At 40.2% G+C, this 18,915-nt stretch overlaps 1 protein-coding gene across 2 annotated transcripts in view; it reads right to left on the bottom strand.

Moving 5' to 3' along the window:
- dock1 (dedicator of cytokinesis 1) overlaps positions 1–18,915 on the bottom strand; it is a 268,380-nt gene that overhangs the window by 207,320 nt on the left and 42,145 nt on the right. The window contains exons 5-12 of one of the 2 annotated variants that reach the window (XM_058405904.1): positions 16,592–16,688; positions 15,566–15,714; positions 13,956–14,091; positions 11,424–11,581; positions 10,450–10,531; positions 9,402–9,537; positions 7,225–7,297; positions 3,073–3,212 (exon numbers count right to left, since the gene is read on the bottom strand). In XM_058405904.1, the coding sequence (XP_058261887.1) occupies positions 3,073–3,212; positions 7,225–7,297; positions 9,402–9,537; positions 10,450–10,531; positions 11,424–11,581; positions 13,956–14,091; positions 15,566–15,714; positions 16,592–16,688 (971 nt within the window). The remainder of the gene's footprint in view (positions 1–3,072; positions 3,213–7,224; positions 7,298–9,401; positions 9,538–10,449; positions 10,532–11,423; positions 11,582–13,955; positions 14,092–15,565; positions 15,715–16,591; positions 16,689–18,915) is intronic. The other variant, XM_058405905.1, reaches the window with a different exon arrangement.

Below are 18,915 nucleotides of genomic sequence, written 5' to 3'. Positions count from 1 at the left end.
CAATCTATTGACTTGTATCAGCAAACGACCGTGAAGGCTGCAATAAAAAAAAAAAAAAAAAAAAAAAAAGTCATAATAGTATACTGAGAGTAATAATATTGTCCGATAGCAGAATTACAAATTGCAGGTATGCTGTGATAGATGTAGGATGGTAGCTGCTGGGAGGTTTTGATTAGTCCTGCTGAGTGTTGGAGGGCAAGGGTATGTTGAATATTCAGACTGACAAGCAGTGGTGGTGTTCCTTCTGCCAGATGGTAGGAGTGTTTAAAAATCCGTGAGAGGACTGGGAGAACACTGGGTACAGTGGGGGGGGGGGCAATCTTTAATGCTGGATGCAGAGCTTGTTGAAGGAGGTGGTAGAGAGAGACCCAGGTGATCTCAAGGGTCTCGGACACCAGATGGTAAGACAGTTGGTCACGATGCTCTCTATTGTTACTCTTTAATAGGATTATTAAGGTGTGTTGTAGGGGGCACGGTTGGTGGCGGCTGCCTTGGCAGGACGTGGAGGGGCTGCTGGGTCTTCTTGGCTAGGCAAGTCTAAGAGAGGTCTTCTGTTCATGTGTACACCCAGGAAAGTGAAGATTTCGGCACTTCATTGATGTGGAGTAGTGAATGATCCATTCCAGTGCCCCGTGAAGTCAACAATCATCTAGTCTTATCAACATTAAGTGATGGATTGTCGCCTGCACGTCCTCGCTGTAAGCTGACTCAGCACGACCGGATAGATCCGTAACTGTAGCATCATCAGCAATCTTGATGATGTGATTTGAACCCTGTTATGCAGCACAGTCATGAGTCAGCAGTGTAAGCAGGGCGGTGGTGCTGGAGGTGACGAGTAGTATGCTATCGTTACTAATGTAATGTCCGTAAAAAAAAAAAAAAGATCTTGCTATAAAGAGATCACGAGGAAATTATGATCTTGAGAACTTTTTGAGATTATTTTGAAAATACAACTTGTCTTAAAATCACCAAAAAAAATATCAGCCTTTTTGCACTTCCAAATAATTAGCTAGACATCCGCTAGCACCGCTTTACTCCATGCCCAACTTCAGGATTCAAAATACACATGAATAAACACATGAAATGTATTCACTAAACATATTTTTACTCATTAAGGTCTAAATAAGTCATTAGCACCAAATTCTGCCGCACAAAACCTAAACGCAAGACACTGCACATGCAAAAGTACCGCTGTACATCACTGACGCACATCCATGACACTATTTACTATGCACTGAGACTTCATTTAAATGTTCTTTACACTTGTCCTCTCATTAATTACATCTCTGTGCACTCTCTCTCTCTCTCTCTCTCACTTCCACACTCAACTTCTATCAGCCAAGCTGCACTATTTCACAACACCACAATTAGCAATCGTTTATAAAACAATTAAGAACAGCAGTGTGGATTCATTGCTACCAAACCAATTCAAGACAGTTAAATGCATTGTGTGTGTGTGTTTTCAAATAAGAGGAAAATGGAATATTCTATAATGAGCTAAATGAAATGAACTGCCACTGAAATATGATCTGCATGGAGGTAATTGCTTTGCGAGTTTGTTTTGATAAGAATGATCTAAGATGCGTCTCAAACTCCTGAACTCAGTTTCCAGATCATATTTAACGCTGTTCCTCACAAGATATTCAAATGTTCCATGATTACGCTATAAACAATTATGCCTCCATGAGCCGAAAAGGTATCTTGTTTAAACCCGAGTCTATCTGTCCATCTCTCTCTCTCTGTGGTGTTCTCTGGGGGAAGGTGGGAGACATGGGCAGCATTTAGTGCTGCAGAGACGCATGTGACATGACACCAGCAGACAGTTTGTTTGTACGTCATAACAAATCCAGCTGGTGGTGAACCTGCTGCTCTCCAGCTGGCATAAACATGACGCAGAGCGCAGTGAAGTAATGAGAGGCCAGACCACGCTAAACACACACACACACACACACACACACACACACATACTCATTGAGTGAGGCTTTATTCTGTCTCGGAATCTGACCATGTAATTGTCCATTTCATCGGTTAAAACTCTTATACGCTTTCTTCGAATAATCTTTTGTTAGTTTTCTGTCCAAAAGGTTAATTTTAATATTAGAGGAATATACTTGTGTATTTCTGCATTCAGTCCAAACTCACAACTGATCCTGGAGTAGTTTATTGATGAGGCAAATAATCTCAGGTTTGTGTTCACAAAATGATCAAATACTGAACTACTGTAGTGAAGTAGAGTAAAATACTGGATTTTAACAATGGATTATAATCAAATACTGAAACGCAGTGCTCAATTATAAACAAACAACATTTTAATACTGAACTATAATCATGTCTGATTTATAAATGCTGAATTGTGTAATATTTTCTAATCAACTTGATATGATAATCAAGTCTTAAATTACAGTATTGCAGTCTAATCATTTACTGAATTCGATTATTTTTTGACGAACAAAAACTTGACTTGAAAAATTAAAAACGGTGAATTCTAATCATTAAGTAGTGAATACTAATTAAATACTGAACTCTAGTACCACACTGAATTCTATGTAAATCTAAATATAGGGGTGAATTTCTTTTGAACCTTGGATCGACTATACTTACTATGTCGCTCTGATTGGTGTGTGTGGTGTTATTTTTCCTCCCTGTAGTTCTGACATTGCTCAGGAACACCTGTGAACGCTCTCTTATAAGAAGATTCTTTAGCCATGAAGGCCTGCGAGAGCCAGCCGTGCATTTTTCATGAGGTTGTAAGCTCATCTCCAGACTTTACATGCTCATTACCAGTTTAAATTTGACAGGAGAGCAAAGATTAAACAGCGGGGAGGAAATAAATAGCAGGAAGGAGGGGAATAAAACTTCTCTGGCATCACTGCATTTGACTTGTCAGCATTTCAGGCAGAACTTTAAAGGAAGAACCTCCACTGATTTACTTATTTATGCAAACAGAAGCTATAATGAAGCGCTCATATGCAGATAATGAGATGTCTGTAACCACGCTTGGTGTGAGGAACCACATACTGTGAGTGTATGCGAGTTGTATATAGGACTGTTTGTGCTGCAGGTGCATCTTACCTTGGCCCTTATGATTGACCTCTTTGGCACTGATAACTTTGTTGATGACGCTCTGGAGAAAGTCGTTCTCTCCTGCCACCCTGGGTGAAAAACGGGAGATGTTCAGCTGCCTGTGGCGGATGGCGTCATCCAGCGCAAGCCTGGAGTTCACACACGATGACGGGCAACACACCACAGGGAGGGAGAGAGGCAGGGAGGGGTAGAGAAAGAGCCAGCGATAAAGAAAGACAAACGGGGGGAAAAAAAAAAAAAAAAAGAACAAAGAGTGAAGGATGAAGATGAGCAGAATGTGAAGGAAAGGCGGATGATAAAAGGGAATGGGGGAGGAAGGGGAGAGAAAAGAGGGGAAAGACCAAAACAGTGATGCAAATACCGTGACAGAAGACAAAAGCCATTTTGTTAGCACACAGTGATCAAGGGTGGGTAATAAAAGAGACACACAGAGAGAGTGCAATTTAAGAGACATGCCCACTCCACTCTGAGCCCTGACAAGACACAAGCCTGAAGAGACGTGTCCTAATGCTGGACAAGAAGCTGCCCTGAGGGCGTGTGACAGCGGCTGAAACTCATGTCCCCAGCACCAGAAGGACCGACCCTCACATCTTAGACAGGACACAGACTCACAGTGAGAGAGAGAGAGAGAGAGAGAGAGAGAGAGAGAAAGAGAGAGACACATTAAAAGAGTGCTGCTATAGTGGAACACTAGCGCTGTGTGAATACTACAGTTAAAATGCAACTTAGTAAAAAGCACAAAAGCTAGAAAATGTGTTAGTGCCAGAGCTGAATATATGGAGAGAGAGTGTCTGAGTGTGTGTGTGGCCAGGCAAACACAGGAGCCAAGAGAGACGATACGCACACACTCAAACACAAAAACAAACATTTCTACAGAAAATCTTTTTAAAAAAAATCAGATTGTACAAATTTTGGGAGCTAAAAGTCTTTCAGCCTCTGAGGCATGGCTACAGTCCTCAATTTTGTCTTCAGGTTTCTGACACAGGGCTGTAATTGCACAAACATTTCGGTTACTAAAACTCATCCTGTCACCACCAGGTGCGGTGTATTTTTTTATTTATTTATGTTTAAAGCACAGGAAAATCTGCAATGATGATTTGAAGCACTGGATGTACTTCTGGCTGCAGCATGGGGCAGCAAAAAACAAAACAGCACTCTGTATATGTGCATGAACGGCCACACCGTGTTCTAGAAAGATCCAGGTTTTTCAGCATGCATAAGATCCATTTAGCTGGACGTTGCATTGTTACAACATATTCTTAATAGAGAATGAACTGATTAACAAAAACACATACACGAGTAAACACAGGGGTATTAAGGGGGTAATTCATTTCACTTCCAGGTACATAAAATTCCTTGCTTACGAAGGTCTAGATCAAGCAACTAACATGAGTGAATGGCACCAGTAACGTTTAGTTCAAGGCTTTAAAGAAATAAATAAGTTGAAAGAAAACGATTCGTAGTAATATTTTGTTTCAAAGTGCTCGCTTCATACTCAGGGTTTGGACTTTATTTTGAAGCTGGTCCAGTAAGAATAAAAGTCTAACAAATGTAATAAATGTACGTAAGAAAGGGTAAACAAAAGAATAAAGTCTATTAAAGTATGTAAAAATTCCCCCATTTCTGATCTAATGTCTGCCTTCAGCTAAATTATGTAATTAAAAACCATATGATGCAAAAAATAATCTGTGCATCCCTAAAGCGAAAGGGAAAATCGGATTAAAAACGCAGCAAAGTGAAAACCTATTCGTCAAGCAATAAACAAAGCCGAGTCTAACGTCTAGCCAGTCACAATACGAGTAGAGAGAGAAAAAAAAAAAAAAGCGCATCCAATGAGCCTCAATTTCCTCTTTTTAATTTCAAATGTCCTAGAACTGCCTAGGCTTACTTACTAGGAATCGCAGGGCAGGAAGCGAGATTTGTTTCAATAAGGATGTGAAAAGTGACAAATGTAACTGTTCTACCTTTGAGGTGCCAAGACTGCTAAGAAAAACAATCCAAGTTCCAAGTAGAGAGAAACGTCGAATATCACCACAAACCGCCTGGTTAACAAGCCTCTCCTTTCTATCTGCATAAATATTTAGTATGTTCTACTATGCAGATTCATGGACCAGAGACTACCACCTCATCGTCCTGTCTATTGGTTCACAAACATAAGAGAAATGTAACGAATCAAAATACATGGATGTCTTTAACGCCCTTCTGTGCAGTGGCTTTACATCCAGCTTTTCTTTATGTTTTAAAAAAAAATGTTCATAGGGTTCCTACACACCCCCATAGTAAAGAGTTAAATATCTTAAATGCTACAGCTTCTTCTTCTTCTTCTTCTTCTTCTTCTGGCTTTTCCCTTCAGGGGTCTCCACAGCGAATCATCTCTCTCCACCTATCCCCATCTTCTGCATCAACAACTGCACCCACTAGCTTCATATCCTCATTTATTCCATCCATATACCTCCTCTTTGGCCTTCCTCTTTGCCTCCTGCCTGGCAGCTCCATGTCCAACATTCTCCTACCAATATACTCACTCTCCCTCCTCTGAACATGTCCAAACCATCTTAATCTGTCCTCCCTAACTTTGTCCCCCAAACGTCCAACATGAGCCGTCCCTCTGATGTACTCGTTCCTAAAGCTGTCCCTCTGATGTACTCGTTCCTAAAATGTTCCTCGTTCCTCTTAAATGCTACAGCTAAACCATAAATACTGGCACCTCTAACACCCAACCTCAACTATGTAGATCCTGGTCTTTAAAAAAAAATTTCAGTTCTGTCAGCTTTATTCTGAGAAATAACTATAGAAACAAGACAGAGAGCATCAAAGGCAAAAAAACAACAAACATTTGTAATACCAACCTTTCCTGACAATCACCTTTCAAACTTCATTTCAAAACAGTCCATTATCTCGAAAACAACATTACCTCAGGAAAACACTCAAATTCTATGATAAGTCCCATCTTCTGCCTTTGCAGTTAATGACCAGCACATCCTCCACACTGGACTGCTCCCAAAACTACATGTCCAGGGAGACCAGAAACACACTGATACTGATGTATGCTTTTACATAAATAACATCTGTGGGAATGCATCTTATCAGAGGAATGCATGGAGCTGTAATTGCTTCCAGTCTTATCCAGTGGGTTAAAAATGCCAAAAGGAGGACTATAAGAGCTCCAATTAGAGTGAGAATCCTGAGAGAGAAAGGGTTAATCGCTCCTCATGGACAGGAGGTAATGAGCTTTGCTTAATTGAGCCAAGAGGTAACAGGCAGGAACAAGTGGTCCAGGCTACAGTTAATCACGTACCAGGAGCTTCAAACCACAGAAACCCTATAGTGTGTGACCCAGAAGGAAGCCTGAGGCACAGGGCAAGAGTTAAGAGTTAACGGTCAGCTCAGGGCACTTTATACACCTGTTCTCCATCTGTTATGCACTGTTTGAAGGCTGAAGTGAAAATTGTAATGAATTCTTGGGTCCATAAAGAGAACTCTGTGCTCATGGTTGTGTTGAAAGTCCCAGTGTGTTTTTAGAGATTTGGGCCAATGAGGCTGACCACCAGAGGTGCTAATAGTGATAAAGACATCAATCGATGCTCCTGAGTGGTCGGCTTGTAATTAATTTACTTATAAATGACACTTCTTGATAGATTTACATTAATTAGAAAAAAACAATTTTAGAAAGGAGGTATCAAGATGTTCTGGCATTAAACTGCACCAATTACTTAATTATTTAATCAATTAAAAACTTAATTTTTATAATAATTTTGAAATAAATAATTTGTAAATCTAGAATTAAAGAAATGACCAAATAATAATAATAATAATTTTAAAAATAGAAAATCCCAACTTTTCTTCCTTTTTTTTAATTAATTTGCAGCATCCATTATTTCTCAACCTGTTTTCTGTTACTGAGCTGTGACTGCAGAGTAAAGACCTACAGAGCGTCTAATTGGATGAATGGCTGAGTACAGATCGGACCAATCCTATCTTTTGGGGGTGTTTATTTTTTCCCCCCATAGGTATACTGGTGTCCATGTCACAACTAGTCAAAAAAGCTTTGAAACACTAATTTAGTTTTCTTTAAATAATGCAATAATCCACGTGGCATCCGTGTGGCAATAATCCATGATGTTCAGTACTCATACTCACGGCTGAAAAGGGATGAAATGCTGCTTGTCTTCGTCGTCCATTTTGCCAGTGATGATATCGGTGACATCCATTACTGTGAAAAAAGAAAGGAAAAAGTTACTGCAGGACGGGATGTACAGCTTCGGTGGTTGTTTGCAACATCAGTCAAATGGCCTCCTTCTGTGAAAGTAGGCAGTTCTTGGCCACAATGAGTGTCTGCCAAGCGAAAGCTTGTGGTTACTTGTGGGTTATGGAGGCAGCGGGGTGCTGATGAAAGCGTCACTGCTGAGGTGCCATTTTACTCAGCTTCTTGGAGAGAAATTCTTTTTAGAAAGGTGAAGAGGAAGGTGAGGAGGATGGGAGGTGGGGGGGGAATGATGCTTTTCTCCTTCCCACTTCAAAAACCTATTTGATGTTGAAGCTGACAGTTGCACATCCTCCCACATCCTCCACCGTTCCCACATGCCTGGGGGAAAAAACACCACTCAAGCCCACATCAAAGAGTGAAGGTTGTCTGTACACCCTGTCAGATTAGAACACTGTAAGAGTATAATACTGTAAGAGTATCCTAGGGATGTAACATAACACTCAATTAGATTAATCAGAATGAATAAATTGTGTGTCCTACATGTATACAAAGACATGAACGCATAGGAAGCACTTTCCCCCCGCTCTCGAAAGGTTGCTATAAAGGTTACTAGAGGGTTTGGTTGAATCCCGCTGCATGCAGCAAACAGTCAAATGTGAGGACACAAGCAAGCGGTCAGATATGAATTTCTCAGGAATATGACATAATTGTCATATTATGGCATGACAAATATGTTCTTGAATATGTAACTTGAATGTACAGCATTAATTCATTCAATCGCAGTAATTTTGCAATATTTTCCCCCCACACATGCTCCTTGTTTAGGCCACACCCACTTCAAATTTAAATCTGAATAAAGTATGAATATATAGGGCATTAAACATATGCAGATGTTGGGAAGCCTGGATAGATAATGGGATTTTGTTACACCTCTGATGTATCCTAAGCACACTGGATGCATTTTGGTGTCTCTGAAGGCATTACATACGATCACAGCATAAAGCCTGACAAATTGGCTGCGTAGAGAAAAAAGCAATCACATTTGTGCCAATGAGCACTCCAAGATGAACCCACTGAGTTCAATCTCCTTTTTATCGGACGAAGGAACGAGGACTGATTTTCTCTGGTGATGAGCAGTGGGCTGAGAGCCAATCTAATTAGTTTACTGTGGAGCAGCCATCTCTGCCACCAGGGAGAAATCTCTCCGGTTCCTCGTTCTGTTCCTGTGACCTCTGATTATCAAAGATTTTCACACAACTAGACGAGAAGCCTCAAAACAAGATTCTTCGCTCACTCCCTCTGCCGCACACTCGATAAAGTTCATTGTAGTTGCTGGTCTTGAACTACACACCTCACGCTATACTTAGAAAGATAACTCTATACAAAAATTGTATTTTTGCATTCAATCCTTTCTAATATTTAACAGAAAGGCATCCAAAATTTCTCACTAAGGAATTTGAAGGCTTTAAATCAAACCAAAGATTTTTGTGACCTAGGTTCAATCGAATTAAACAGAAACACGTGAGTGGAGCTACAAGTAACGCAAGCCAGAGATTGGTCAAAAGTATCATTGCACCAATTTAATGTCTCTGGCTAGCATCACTTTTCTACTCAAGAGTTTCTCTCTTTTCAAACATTTTTTTCTACTGTTGTATTTTAATGCTGTCTATCAACATTCAAACTGAGCTCAGTATTCAATAAAGTAATGGCACCCTTCCTGCCATTCAGGAGCATCTTGCACTCAAAAATTATTTCCCATTCAGTTGATGTTTCTTATACAAACATAATAATATTACGCAGAAGTTTTCCTCACAATCTGCAGAGAACTACTCTTACTTTGACGTAAAGATTATGTGATGGGAAACTGCTAAGACACTCCATCAGCAAACTGAATTACTAAATTTGAACTTGCTGCCATTCTGCGTTACATCTTTCCAATAGGCAGGTGCTGCAGTTAATATATACATGGAAAAATACAACATGGAAAATAAGTGTTTAAAAAGTGGAAAGTCTAAAGACGTCTATGAAATCAACAGTACAGCTACAGATACTTGGATCTCTAGAAGGTTTACTGAAACCTCTCTGGAAAAAGTGCATAATAACTGCGTACCTGCCACTCCGAAGGGCCTTCGGAGCCCAGACGTCAGCTTTTTAGTGTTGTTGTCTCGCAGTTCCATGCGCCCAACTCGGACGATCTGACAAACAAAACTAATTTTCTCCCGCTTCAGGTCCTCGCTGCCCAGATCCTGTACGGCAACCACAAACACACATCTCATTACACCATAAAAAAACAAACATGTGGCCTCCTTGGTTCTGAAAAGGAGGACAAAAGAACGCTTCTGAAAGAAAATTGGAATCTCCTCTAGGCTTAGCGCAGATGTGCCAAGATCAAGTGTCTTGTTAACACTGTGTAGTTTATTTCTTCTCTTGCAGGTTGACAGAGGAATGATTGATCCACTGATTGGACCTTTTCCAGAGTGAGTAAATTTTCGACAAGTGGGCTCTTATGCAGAGTAAATTTGTAATGCCCTAATGGTGTCTGATTGGTACAGTGCCTAATTTCGCGTATGGGATGCGGTGTTCACACAGGGATGCAGCTGCTGCTCTCCAGTGAAGCCGGTGGAAAAGTGGCTACGGGATAATATACTATTCGAACAATATTTTAATCAATAACGGTTAATGACGGCTCTTCATGAAATCTGAAGCAATCTGAGCTGCGAGTTCTTTTAATGCTCTGATTCCATGGTCTCTTGATTAAGGTCTAATTAGTGTGCCACAATACTGTAATTATGATGTTTAGGAGAAAAAAAAGAACACAAATTAACTTCATAAATACTATAATTACTCAACTGGGACACAATGCTTTCCCTGGTGAAACGTCACGCTCGGTTGATTCATTGTCTAAATGTTTACCTGAATTTAGAGAAAGGGAACTATTTCTATAACACGTGACATTTATTAAAAACCTGAACATTTAAGTCACACTAAGGCTTTAGGAATATAGAGTGTGTGTGTGTGGGGGTGTGTGTGTGTGTGTGTGTGTGTGGTGGAGTGTCGCAAGGTAGTGAACTGAATGAGGTCTTTACCATCTAACACAATAGACTTGAATTTATTTAGACAAATGAGCAAAGAGCAACAGAGATGGCGAGGATACGCACCGTGAACACGGCTCGCAGGTTGTGTAGCTGATCGATGTCTTTGACCAGACCGGAGCTGGACCACCGGACAAGATAGTTCTCACTGAGAAAAAGGAGAGAAACGTAGTGAAAAGGGCTTCTTTCATACGACAAGAACTCAAATACCTAACACAATTCTGAAACAGTGATCACTGTGGACTTCTTTACACTCATTACTCTACAGTGTACTGAAGGATCCTTAATATCAATCTCTTCACTTCACTGTCCCAGACTGTCTATCAATCACAGTGAGTGTGTGTAAACATATATATATATATTTTAATGAATTTGCATTTATATGCAGGTAAACAGGAATGCTAGACATGTGCTGTCCAGGCATGAAACAAACTTGATGTTATGGCCAACACATATTGATCAGCAAGCCTACTTCCCACAGATTAACCATGTGATTTGTCTGGTTTGGGTTCAAAGCCCTAACTGATGACAAAGATTGTTTATTGTACATATGCTAAGGGGTGCCAATAATTTTGCAAAATGCTTTTGAATATATAATATATTACTAAATAAGATGCACAAAAGCATGTCCACATCACAGGAAGTCATTCTGAACACAACAGAATTCTGAAAGCCTAAAAATCAGACATGATGATCAGAGATCAGCTCAGACGTCTACATTATTCCCTTTTTAAGAGGTTTAAATCCAAGAACAGAAGAAAAAAAAAAGCAGAGCCCAATCACATTCATTTTGTGCGTATGAGCACAAACCACACACACACAGACTATTTTGTTCTACGTATGTATTTATAAACACGATACGCCTTGTGGCTTGAAAGTCTGCATGCTCTATTTTAGGAAGTAGTTTGGGTTTGTGCTTGCGACCTGGTTTAGAGTGCAATGCGCACAGGAAGTTATGCTTATAGCTAGGCACTGGACTGGTCGACGTACAGCAGTTTCAGTACTGCAATGAGTGTCGAGTGCGTCTCTGAATGAATTACCTGATGAATTTGTACTCGTTGGGGTCGTAGAGGGACATGAGTACCTCGGCATCCTCGCCGATCTTACACACCACGTTCTTCAGCGTCACAAACAGAGCAAAGGATGGCGTGGAGGCAAATTTGGCCTGTCGACTCAGATCCAGATTCTGCCTCTGAGACTAGAGGGTGTTTGAGAGAGAGACAGAGAGACATTTACAGACCTAGAACATTTTTATTCACTTCCAAGACCTGATTCAAGGTCCTGGGAAAACAACTTTTACATTTGTTTCTGATCAGCTACACAATTCCATACAGCTGTGCAAAATGCCAGGTGTTGGGGTCAGTTATTTATTTTCTGCTCTGGTACAAGCGCTTAAAGAGCAAGAAGAGTGCATTTTTCACAGGGATGCCAGCACTCTCACCACATGGTTGAGCTAATTACAGGCCAGAAAGTGTGGCTTGCTTTATCAATAAGACATTCTTATCTCCTGTGCTGACCACATTAACCCTTTCCCTGCCACCACAAAAGCTAAAACAGAAGTTGAACCAATCACTCTGCATACAAGCGCTGCACCATGGTATGATGGGAGCTAGTCTATTTTCAAGAGGACCAGAGATTGCTCTTCACACATTTTGTACCAACTGTACCAAGCAAAGATAAAAAACCACCTATAACCAGAATTAAAGCCACAATGCTAACACAATCCACTAGCTGTATTTTTTATTCATTACCTTGATGGATGATTCTGTTAAATAACAAATTTGTATAAAAAAGTGGATCTGAAAACTGAGTACTGTGTGAGAATTGGTAAACTTGTAGTCCTTTTCCTGGTCATTTTATAGACCCTGACTTCAGTGTATACATGATGACCACAGTGTCATCATCCATTGCCGCTCGTGAACATGAGTCTGGAACATATGAAAATTCGACACAAACTAAAGAAACTTAAAATGCCTGAGGAAAAACAACTGCCACAAATTCTTGCTTCTCTAATGTTCTTGTGTAATATAAACACAGCAGATGATGCAACGTGTGTGTGTGTGAACACTCTCTCTCTCTCTCTCTCTCTCTCTCTCTCTCTCTCTCTCTCTCAAAAAAAAAGCCCCAGTCACATCAGCTGTACACTTCAGTCTGTTCCCAAAGCAGATATGGAAATAGAGATCATGCGTCAACCACAGGCCGCACATCTGAGGTTATCTAGCTTCACTCCTGTCTATTTGTGAGTCCTGCATTTCAGATTAGACCCCACTAGCGATGCTGCAGGGCAAGCGTGTTACGCATGTGTACGCGTACGTTGGTGAAAAACAGAGAGACGGGGAGGGTGACACTAAACCTCAGTGAGCATGCATGAGAGTGTAAGCGTGGATGTGAGAGGTTTCAAGGCTGATCTGACAGACCGAAAGCTGATCTTGTCTCGTTTTCACTCTCTGAACGGGTTTCGTCAAAGGAACAGGTCTCGTTCCATCGAAGACAGTGTTACACAAATCGACGCTTGCACATTTTTACATGGTGACTAAGGGAAAACTACACAATCTATCACTTTCTATTAAAAGGCCACGTTTTAACCGTAGATAAGAAATAATTATGGAAATAAGGGTGATTATGAGAACTGATAATATCTTTAAGCCTGCATAACTCTACTAGCTTTGGGTATTTTCCACATGCACTAAAAAACTCTGGGTTAAAAATAGGACACATGCGTTATGCAACTGAACAAGTACACTTAACGATTCTGGAAAGGGAATTCCTCTGGTCGCTAAACCTTAGTTTCACACTGCACCAGCTCACTCTCGACCAGCTTCGATACTCATACCAGTCTCAAAGATTTAAGGTTAAAGAATGTGTAAAGACACGTCTCTACATTTCATAGCTTAATATTATTTTTCTATATGTGGTAGCTTAGTGGTTAAGGTGTTGGACTACTGATCAGAAGGGTGAGAGTTTAACTCCCAGGTCCACCAAGATGCCTCTGCTGGGTCCCTGAGCAAGGCCCTCAACCTTCAATTACTGAGCTGTATAAAATGAGATGAAATCTAAGTCGCTCTGGATAAGGGAGTCTGAAAAAATTTCCAGAAATTTAAATAAAATGTATAATAAAAAATTAAAATGAAGCTAATACATTCAGTTACTCAAGATATTATGTAATTACTACTATTTAAAACAAAGCAAAGCACATGTGCAAGTTGTCAGTGGAGCATTGAAATAAGCAACAAGTAAGAAAACACAGAGTCTGACCCTGAATGTGACAACTGTAATTCATACATCATATAAAAGGAGGTGGGTAATTTAGTCATCAATTGTTTTACTTATTAAAAAAGAAAGGCCATGTATAGCTGTAGTGCCATTTTAAATCTAACAAACAGCACAAAGCCTTTTAATGTAATAACACAAACCAATTTAAACACCACTATCAAGGGATGCAGGTGTCCCAGGCTAAGTCAAGCGAGAACAAGCCCAAATCCGGATAGTGCCGCAGACAAAAAAAAAAAAAACTCACATCCATGAATTTGCTTGCTTTTTGAAGCCTTTCCTTTATTTGTTTTTGTTTTTACCTTCTCCTCCTGAATGCGTTCTTCGATCTGCCTGGATGCAGCCTCGTGTGCTCGGAACAGGCTGATGGTGCTGGTGAGGTCTGGGTCCAAAATGTTCCCATCCTTATCTCTCACCACCAGATCCAGGTCCAAAACCCTGACGAGCAGAGCAGAACAGAACAAAACAAGACAAAGTCAAGAAAGAGGAACGCAAACGGAAAAACGGATGTCTGAAGGTGTGCGGATTAACACAATAACCGATAGGCCACGTGCATAGTTCAGCCATTTTAAACGTACAATTAGTTTCTATATTGCAATCTGTACTAGGTATTGTGAGTGCAATAAATAATCAGAGACCGGTATGGACTAATTCCCTATAAACTATTAATTTATTAGCACAAAACATGCACTTAAGTGGCTATAATTTTAACACATTGGCCTTTTGTACACTACTTGCCAAAAGATTAATACTGTTAAAATGGAAAGATCCCCATCATTGGATTAAAGAGATCATGCAGTATCTTAAACGAGCAACCCAGAGGTGACAGCGGCAAAGGAAAAACTCCCTGAGAAAACAAACAGGAACCCGGACATGAAGGAAACCTATCCTCTTCAAAGTGACAGGGGGATAATATGTCAACATGGCCACCTACTTATTTAATGCCACCTTGAAATAAATGGAGGGGAAGAACGTGCGTCTTTCACGCTCTCCTCAAAAGCATTTCTCACACCCAGCGCTGCGTGGTAACAAATCCTGCACCTGAACTGCGTCTCTCGCTGTGAGGTGGAAGTGTCGGCCATTTTTAATCAAGTGGCTTGTAATTCTAACCAATTTCTTCAAACATGACATTTTTACATGGTTCACACTTCACTTGTTCACACTCGCTGTTTAATAACACCATCCATCACTGTGCATACAGGTAAGCTCCTCTTACTGCTCGGAAATACTACAAACATCCAGCTCTCGCAAAACAGCATAACAATTATTTACTTTGTTTTTGGATTTTTTTTTTTTTTTTAGCAGATGAACGGTGCAGTTTTATCTTTGCTTCAGGGTATTAAGCTGTTCTTTAATAAATAAATAAATGTAAATAATAAATAATGGCAAAACCATCTGCATGCTGTAGAGGATTGTTTCTGTTTCAGTCTACATTTAATTTCAGGGTTACTAATTACTGAAATGCCTCATAGGCAGAGTGTAACCTGAACGTGCTTCGAATGTCGGGATTTACATAAGGCTCAGGGCTCTAGGTGAAATTCCCTAAAAAGCTTCAGCGTATTATTAATGTGGACTGGACGGCTGCAAGGGTTATTGCAAGCTTGCAATATGTCTCTGTATGAAGCATGCTAAGACCTTAACAGTCAAAGTCATGAAGCTTTTCCATACAGCTTGTGAGTTTCACAATGAAGTGAAACAACATTCCCTCCAGGACCACGGTGCTACATAAAAGGCAATGGCTACATTAAGAAAACACACAGAACTAAGTACATTACATAAATTAGTACAGTATATACACTGCATGATGATTTCAATCCAACTCGAACCCCAGTGGGGAAAACATTCGAGGACAGAATGATCGCTAAGCACAATAGTTAGGATAACGCAGGACGTGGAAGCTGAGAGCACATACTTGTTGCCATAGTCGATCTTGGAGGTGACTTTCTGCTTGAGTTCGGAGAGCTCGTCCTGTGGAAGAGTTCCTGACAGAATCTGTGATCGCCACTCGATGAGATCGTAGATCATGTCACGAACGGTATTAAACATCTCACGCTTGTCACCCTGGAGAGAAGCAACACACACACACACACACACACACACACACACACACAGCTTAGTCAGTGCATCCAGTGCAGTGAGGGCTAATTAAGCTGCCATGTTCACTCTGACACAGCAGGAGTGTGAATTTTAATAAGAATCAGCATGGCAAACTATACATGAACTCTCAAAAAAAAATAATATTAATCTGACATTGCATGCACTTTTGGCTCAGATGATGCAGGCCACTGTGTATTACTGCTGTCAGAATGTATTAGCAATTAGATTCGGATTTCAAGGACTAAGATCTGAAACGTTAACAAGCAAAAGATTTTAATCTGCTATTGACTGAAGAAACATTAAGGAAAGCTTTATGACCCTTTGAGTCATTTTCTCTGCTTGTGTTTATTGTTGTTTTATCATTGGCTTCAAGACAGAAGATTTATTCTTTGTTAATTTATCCATAGTAATGTTCACCAGTTAATCATATTACTTCAAGATCCAAAAAAATAATCGTTTTCAACGTACATTTAAAAAGAACCTGGGTTATGGTGGGAATTCACCAGTGGCATTTAAAGCATGATAATGGAGCCTATATCCCACTAAAACATCAGGATTTCATGATCTTTATTAGGTATATGCCTTGACTTTGTTCATTTGTTGGCACTCAATATTAAAAAAAAAAAAAAAAAGCAAATGAATAGGGTGTACTAGATCAAGTGCTATTTTAAGCACTGTTAATTTCAGTAGCTTCAGTGAAATCAGAAAAGTGTGTAATTACGTGTTAAATGCTGACCAGATTCATTCATACCCCCAGCTCCACTGCCTGCGCTGCCGTTTTGTGAGCCACTTCTACACCAGCGCAGGAGATCTTACTAATGACCTGAAGACTTTTACTCACCACATACAAGTCCCTCCAGATGGAGGCCCATTCTCTCAGAGTGGTGGTGACCTCATGCACCAGAGGCAGCTCTGTGGGAATGACCGTCTCCTTTGGTCTGGAAAATAGAGAGGGTTATAGAAGAACGAAAAGAAACAGGACAAGAGAATGATATTTTATCAAACTATAGGATTACAGATTATATATAAACATTTCTTAGAGAATTGTGTGCTTTGTAGCTGTCCGTCTATCTCTATCTGTCCATCTGTCTGTCTATCCCTCTAAATGTCCGTCTATCTATCCACACATCTGTCCGTCAATCTGACTGTGTCTGTCCATCCATCTGTCTGTCTGTCCATCTGGCTATCTATCTGTTTGTCTATCCATCCATCTGTCTGTCTATCTATCTTTGTCTGTCTGTCTCTGTCTATCCATCCATCCGTCTGTCTATCTATGTCTGTCCGTCCATCCATCCGTCCGTCTTGACTGACTGTCTGTCTATAGGTGTATCATATATCTGTCTATCTGTCTGCTTGTCCATCTGTCCATCTATCTGTCGGTCATTTATCTGTCAGTCTGTCTATAGATAGACAGACACCTAAGATAAACAGATAAAAGCACACAATCCTCTAAAAAAAAAAAAAAAAAAAATGCGTGCAATAAGCATGTGCTTGTGTCGTGAGACCTGGACGCACTCAGAGTGTGAGAGAAGTCTCTCAGCAGAGTACACTCAGCTCATATCCTCAATCTCGTCTTAATAAAGAAAAGTGCTCTCTCCATTATTAATCCTGACCTTCTCTGCACAGCACATTCAGATCATTTCAGTCATGTTGGAGGATGGCTGATCTGAAACCTGCTCTCAATCAGCGCTCCCATTACTCACTCACCAAGTAGCAGCGCCACTAGAATCAAAGCTCAACACCCCAGATGGCTTTTTTTAAAAATTTATTTCCTTTACACCAAAACCCTACCTCTCTCTCTGTGTCTCTCGTATAACGGGGAGATGATGTGAACGTGGATTAAAGTGAAATTCTGGCCTAGCAGAACTAGTATCTAAGTATCGCACATCACACCTCTACGCTCAGATAACATTTAAAGTAACGAGAGCTCAGAGACGGATGTGTTAAGAACGTCAGAAAAGAGGATCTTCTCATGCAGTAGATGTTTAAGCTCAAAACCGTCCCAGTACAAGTTTCAACCCTAATCCTAGATATAACTATATACAATATATTACACTGCCACAATATCGAACAATGTTTACTCAGATTATTCTGCATTACCAGATCTGCCAATGTTTACACAGTTAACACAAAAAAAAATCATTCAAAATGCAAGAAGCAGGCGTTTTTCTCTCTTCCATAACAGAAAGTGTGCCGACCTGACACCTTTATCTGGAATGATTTACCCCGGTGATTCGAACTATGTTGGGATTTTTAAGCACTGTTACCCGGAAAGCCCCGCCCCTTTTCCCCGACTCGCATGCTCCACTCTCAGTAATGTTAATGATGATTAGAAAATAATTAAACATACTCTGTCTTTTTTTCTCCACACATCAGTGTTGTTGTATTAGGAATTAGGGGGCCCCGACCAATACCAAGAAGCCTATATAAATCATATAGTACTTATTACTTTTCTATCATATATTGTATGGTCTGTCTATAACCATTAAGATTTTAACGTTACTATTACATCTTTTCAAACGCGGAAAAGATTCACGAATAGTGGAACGTTGCTATTGTACTGCACATGCGTGAGATTCCCATACATGGAATTGCTTAGGGCCCCCAAATCACTAAGTCCGCCCCTGGTTGTTGTGCTGAATTCAACCTCGTGTGTGTGTGTGTGTGTGTGTGTGTGTGTGTGTGTGTGTGTGTGAGAGAGAGAAAGAAGGCATACCCACGCTGCTTGTTTACAGTGATTACAACTGAAATAATGTAAATACAATTTTTCGGTACTGATCAGAACTAGGACAAGGTGGGGGGGGGAAAGAAAAGCATTACGTAATGAAAGCCTATTTCATACCACAACCTGAAGATATCTTTTGGGTGTGGTGCACAGAATCTTACACTTCATGTGCATGTGCAAGCCTGCAGTAGGCCAGTTCCTATCATTGCATCTTCATTTGCTTAAACCTGAAACTTTCGTGTTCCTTTAGGTATTGTGGGTGATTGGTTCTGGATGGTTCCATCATTTTATAGTGATTTTATTTTTATTGTAAATCGCAAAAAGGTTAAAATCAATAAGGTTTAAACCCTAAAGGTATAAGATTAAAAAAAAAAAATGCAGGCATCAAAATATAGCCTGTGGCATACGAGAAGTCTGGCCTGGCAAAACTATACACATTG

Source organism: Hemibagrus wyckioides, linkage group LG13 (assembly GCF_019097595.1).
Source record: "Hemibagrus wyckioides isolate EC202008001 linkage group LG13, SWU_Hwy_1.0, whole genome shotgun sequence".
NCBI classification, from domain to species: domain Eukaryota; kingdom Metazoa; phylum Chordata; class Actinopteri; order Siluriformes; family Bagridae; genus Hemibagrus; species Hemibagrus wyckioides.
Note: the sequence above shows the minus strand (reverse complement) of the source record. Positions and strands in the feature narration are given on the sequence as shown.